This window comes from Anomaloglossus baeobatrachus, chromosome 9, assembly GCF_048569485.1.
Source record: "Anomaloglossus baeobatrachus isolate aAnoBae1 chromosome 9, aAnoBae1.hap1, whole genome shotgun sequence".
NCBI lineage: Eukaryota > Metazoa > Chordata > Amphibia > Anura > Aromobatidae > Anomaloglossus > Anomaloglossus baeobatrachus.
This window is the reverse complement of record NC_134361.1, coordinates 225326162-225332161: the sequence shown is the minus strand read 5'-3', so window position 1 is coordinate 225332161 and position 6000 is coordinate 225326162. Positions and strand designations below refer to the sequence as shown.

The 6000-nt window shown below is 50.1% G+C and overlaps 1 protein-coding gene across 1 annotated transcript in view; it reads right to left on the bottom strand.

Annotated features, from left to right (window-relative positions):
* Positions 1-340: 340 nt before the first annotated feature.
* LOC142251654 (beta-1,4-galactosyltransferase galt-1-like) overlaps positions 341-6000 on the bottom strand; it is a 206148-nt gene continuing 200488 nt past the window's right edge. The window contains exon 2 of the mRNA XM_075324659.1: positions 341-1722. Within this exon, the coding sequence (XP_075180774.1) occupies positions 408-1703 (1296 nt within the window). The 5' untranslated portion in view covers positions 1704-1722 and the 3' untranslated portion in view covers positions 341-407. The remainder of the gene's footprint in view (positions 1723-6000) is intronic.

Sequence of the window (6000 nt, the reverse complement as noted above, 5' to 3'; positions counted from 1 at the left end):
CCTCACCTTCAGACGAATTGAACATCATGAGGAAGTCAAAGCTGTGGCTAACGCTCATTTACTATTAATGTATGATACGTCCGTAGGTGGAGAAATTGAAGTCGGCACTCATTGCGAGCAAGACTCGCATGACTTAACAACCTCACTCGAGCCCCAGGAGAGCGATTGTTGACACCAATGGAATGGTACCGGCACTGGAGGTGAGTGCAAGTTTTGTTATTTTAACACGGGCAAACACTCAGATTGACAAGTGGGTGTCCAAGTAGTCTTAATGGTGGTCTAAAGCTGGCCGGCCACTACATTGAAAGCTCAGCTTCTGGTAAGAAATTAGCATTATTCCTCCCAGCAGCCTCCGGCACTGAGTCATGGAGGCACAGCCAGCTTGACTTCAGTCATGATTTAATCCCTTAATATATTTCACCCAGAACTTTATTAACATTTCTGATTAGAGAGGCATTGTGTTTCCATATAGTCTTGTCTTCTATTAATGAGGTCTTTGGTAAGTCCCTCTGAATAGGTCCTCTGCAGTGGTAAACCAGGGCTGTTTCCAATGAGACTTCCACGTGGCCACCATAACCCTTCAAAATGGAGTGAACAGACGTTTGGATGACCTTCCGGGGATCCACAATCATCTTTCGAGCATTGAAATAATTTGGTCTGTCTGGTTCCCGTTGGACATACTGAAGAATGTTATATCCCGGGACGTCCTTCCATGACAAGGTATTAGAGAAACTTACGTTAATGAGCGCCGTCTGAGGAAAAATATGATTTTCAAAGAGAAAAATGCTAACGTTCGGCTTCTGTTGTTGAAGGCTTTTCATCATGGTGTCCCAGGACGTGTGTGAGAACGGTAAAATGATCTCATCAATATCATTAAGTAGCACAAATTTAGTCCGGTACATATTCCTATAAATACAGTCATTGAGTGTTGCCAGCTGACCGTAATAGCCTATATCTTTGGGGTCTAATGAATAGTGCCATGCGTTGCCAGGCTTGAGATAACGCTCGATCGGCCAATCTACCACCTCTACGATTCCTCTTGCAATATAATACAGTAAAGCTTTTTCTATTTGTGGGCTGAAATGGTTAAGGTAGATCATGACCCGTTGTGCCCCCAGGATCTGGTACATCTCTATAGTCTGAATGAACTGTAAGACATTACCGTAATTCCCAAACATGGTGGAAATGTAGACCTTAAAATTGGCCGAAAATGGTTCAACCTCTCGGTTTTGGAGTAGAGGTAGTTGTGTCATTTCTTCTGAAGGGGAGGTGTGGACTGATAAATACTGAGCATGGCAGCCTGGTGGCTCCTCACATAGAAGGTCCGTTGTGACATAGGGAAAGCCAAAGCGGTCACTGTGCATATCTATGAGCGCCCTGGAGACCTTGACACGGTTGTCACTCGAGCAGCAGAAGTAGCAGTACAGCTCCTTCACCTCTTGATGGTGGATAATGCTGAGGATCCGCACCATTGAAGGGTTTTTGCTATCTCTGTTGTCATAGTATGGTGATATGATGAACGTCCGGTTGCCTTCCAGGGCTGTAATGGTATCTGTGCTCCGATTGGCATCACAACATGAGTACTCAGACCTTTCTTCCACAGATGGAGTGATCAGATCTTTCCTCCTCAAAATAACAAGCAAAAAGCCAAAAGTTATTGCTAATGAGACACATAATAAGATCCTCCTCTTGTATCTGTGCATTGTATCAGAGTCCCAGACACTTTAGGAGACAAAAAGAAAATGGGACAAGATTAATTTAAAATATAATAAACATAAATTCACCTTATCAGACAAGGAAAGGTAGGATTGCTTAAAGATAAACATATTTTACTTCTCAGCAGTCTCATTATCACCATAGACATGTAACACCTTTATATAGTTAACACAGGATCCCCCATTCTCAATTTGTGATGTCACAGATCATCCGCTTCACCCTTCCCTGCGCAATGACTTCTGTACAGGTCACTGAGCATGCCCATAGCCAGTGGCGTAACTAGAGTCTGATGGGCCCCGATGCGGAGTTTGAGCCTGGACCCCCCTTATATGTTCATCAGATGTATGGGCCATTGTAGCATTCTAATTCCTATAAAGACATACAAGTTGCCCCCCCCCATCCCCGTTCATTGTGTAGTAATGTCTCCCATCCTGTACTAATGTCCCCCATCCTGGGCCACTTCCTGGTAAATATGTCCCCCATCCTCGTAAATATGTCCCTCATCTTGGTAAATATGTCCCCCATCCTGGTATATATCCCCCTCATCTTGGTATTTAGACCCCTCATCCTGGTACATAGCTCTCCATCCTGGTCTATAGCCCCTAATCCTCATGTATAGCCCCCATCATGCTATATAGCCCCCACATCCTAGTATTTAGCCATTATGCTATATAGCCCCTCATCCTGGTATGTAGCCCCCTTCATGCTATATAGCCCCCATCATGCTATATAGCCCCCTCATCCTAGTATATAGTGTGTCACCCAGGGATAGGGGGGTACTCAGATCCGGGCCAAGGGGTCGCTTCTGCAGGTATCCCGGTGGCGTGACCCGGTCTGTGATCCCAGGCTCCACAATAAAAGGGGGATCAGGTAGGGGGGAATTGTCTATGACGCCACCCGTGGGTTGCGGTGATAAGGTGGTGGCACCGCTGCTGCCTCTGTGGACTGTGCCCGGGACTGATGGTGTGGGGCAGCAAGGTGGGATCCCCTCCACGGGTAGGGGAGTTGTAGTCCCGGGGCCCAATTGGGAGTGGTGGTTTGGGAAGTGACGGGTGCAGTCCTTGGCTTGGACCGGGTGGTGCAGGAGTACTCACAGTATAAAGCAATAACTGACACGAGTCCAGGAATTAACCAAGTTGCTGGTAACTGGTGCCCACGGCCGGCTGCTGTGAGGACGGGTCCCACACCCGTGTGTGTAATTCAGGTGCTCTTTTCCTGCCCGAGGTCTGTGTCTGCTTTGCACACTGGTCCGGACTGGGTCCCGACAGCTGGCACCAGGGGGGGCCACTACCCTCTCCCGGTACACTTGGGGTCCCACAAGCGGCTGGCCTATTCCTGAGGCCCTGACTACCACTTTCCCCAGCCCCACACAGGGGCTGGTTCCAGACTTCTCTCCTCCTGCAGACTGACTACAGCTCACACTCTGCTCTGCTCTTTCTAAGGTCCTCTTTCCCCCCTCCCGTTTTCCTGGGGAGGGGGGGAGTGGGGCCTGATTGGCTAGTGTGTGTGTTTGTGTGGGGAAACTCCCCAAGGGAGAGTGAGATCTGCATCAAAAACATGACACCCTGGTTTTGCCAGGGCGGCACAATAGCCCCGGAGAAAAGGCAAGAGCAGTGTTCGGCTCTGACAGCTTGTTTAATTATGTCACTGAAGTAAAAGGAGAGCGAGGACATGTTGTTGTTGATGTCCACCCGTGCAGGGCTTCCTTATTTAGTTTATAGTCCTCCATCCTGGTATATAGCTCTCCATCATGCTATATAGCCCCCTCATCCTGGTATATAGCCATTATGCTATATAGCCCCTCATCCTGGTATATAGCCCCCTTCATGCTATATAGCCCCATCATGCTATATAGCCCCCTCATCCTAATATATAGCCCCACCATGCTATATAGCTCACTTATCCTAGCATATAGCCCCCATCCTAGTATATAGCCCCCATCTTGGTACATAGCCCCTTCATTCTGATATATAGCCCCCTCATTCCCCCCCCCCTCACCGCATTGCACACAGTAAATAACAAACACTTGTTCTCACCTTTCCTGCGCTCCACCCGTTGTCCTCCTGCGACGCTGGCATGCCGGCAACTGACCAGCATGTAAGCAGCGCAGCGTGTCATGTCAGTGTCATTCGCGGCCACTTATAGCAGCTGGCAGAATATTCTCTGCTCCCCATGCCCAGGATTGTGCTCGTGGGGAGCAATCAAATTCACGGTCTTAATTCGTGGCCGCACATCGCAGTGCTGAGACCCGATGGGTCTCTGTACTGCAATGTATTTCAGCTGGATGTCTGCCCTCGGACACACATCTGTGTCGCCCTGGGCAAGCCAGGGGACACAGGTCACACACCACCACACACTACATCCCAGGTAGGAACATCTAAGCTAACCAAAAATCCTTGTTGCCTTCCTCCAGAGGCTGATGATTCACACCAGGGGGTGGGCCAGGCGGTTGGCTCCGCCCACCGAGGAGATCACAGCTCTGGAGGCGGGAAAAACCAGTCAGTCTAGTCAGGGAGGAGGAAGTGGAAGGAGTGGAGGAGTAGCCCAGACAGGGCTAAAGTAAACAGCTAAGTGAAAGTGAAGAAAGAAAAGTAGTAAAGGAGAACAGCAAGAGTGGTGACAGAACAGAAGGAGTGTACAAAAGCCTGAGGTAGTCCAGCTGTGTGCAGGACAGGTCAGCAAGGTCAGCAACGGCGGTGACTGTCTGGAGGGGGACCGTTTGGAAGTTCCTGGAAGGACCCCGGAGGCTGTGTGCCCGGCGGTCTGGAGCAGTGTTCCGAAGGACAGTCAGCACCAGGGCAGGGGCCTCTCGGACCCCGGCAAGGCTAGGAGTCGCCATAATTTGCCGAATCCGTCAGTGAAGGGGACGTAGATCCCCCAACAACCAAGTCCCGATTGAAGGCAACAGCCCAGCCAGTGTAAGAGAGACACCGCCACCGCCAAGGCACCAATTTCTTAGGGCCAGCGCCTGCGGGCAAAGAGTAGAGCTCCTCCGGTCCAGCTTGAAGCCGGGGAGCGGGTTACCGGTGGGGACCCATTGCAACCAACAAGTACACAAAGGTGCTAGGAAAAGGGACATCACCGTCACCTACCGGGAGAGCAAGTGCAGCCGTCCGTGGGACCGTCTTACCAGCCGTTTGGTTTACCGTACAAACTGTGTCAACGTCTCAGGCTGAGTGAGTACCACAGTGCCGCAAGGCACAGCGCTGCCCCCGCGTCCCTGCGCCCACCAGGCCCTGCACCTCCCAAGCCATCACCGGGCCCCGGGATCACCAACCCCTACCCACGGAGGGGCAACACAACACCTGGCTGCTCCGCATCATCATCCCCGGGATCCCCGTATTGAGCAGCGGTGGTGAAATCACCACAACCGTGGGTGGCGTCACGGACAATAAACAATCCCCACACCCAACAAACCCCTTTCACTCACGGGCGAGGAGTGCCGCTCGAGAAACCCCCGGGATCCGGCCCACCGCTCGAGCCACCACTGAGCAGCAACCGCCGGACCCGAGCAGAAGGGGTGAGCGTAGTGTGCTGACACCCTCCTCCCCGCCCGCGACACATCCTTCTGAGTCAGGGGCTGGGACAGCGGGCCCCCTGCACCCCCGGGCCCGGTCGCAGTGGTGATCTCTGTGACTGCAGTCGTTATGCCCCTGCCCATAGATATCTCCACACTTTTGTTTTAATGGTGTGTGTCTACTGTAAAACCTATTTTAAAATTATGTTATCAGTTGATCAGGCCAAATGCTGTTACCATGAATCAAGTACAGAAAAAAACAACCTACAATCAGAAAATGAAAACATATAATAATTTCTATTTCATTAGTGCCAACATTCCTCAGAGGAGATATATACCAACAAGATAAGACAGAGTAACACATAGTTCAACACATACCAAGAGGAGGGAGGGCGCTGCTGGCAAACGTATCCCATATTTCTTCATAGAGTGTAACAAAAGATACAAATATAGTGCTTGTCATCCAGCGATCAGTATAATAAATAGGGGCATTAACATAACACTGCATGAACCAATCACTGGCCAGTATTTTACAGTTTCAGGTACAAAGTGCTACCGAATTCATGGAAGAGAGAACAGGGGATAGTTAGTTAGATTAGAGAGGTGAGGTGATAGACTAATCTAAAGAGATGTGTTTTTAGGACATGCTTTAAACTGTGGATAATGGGAATTACTGTAATCAGATGGTCTGGGGTAATGCATTCCAGAAAATTGGTGCAGCACGAGAGAGTCCTCGAGACGGGCGTGTGAAGTTCAGATTAGAGAAT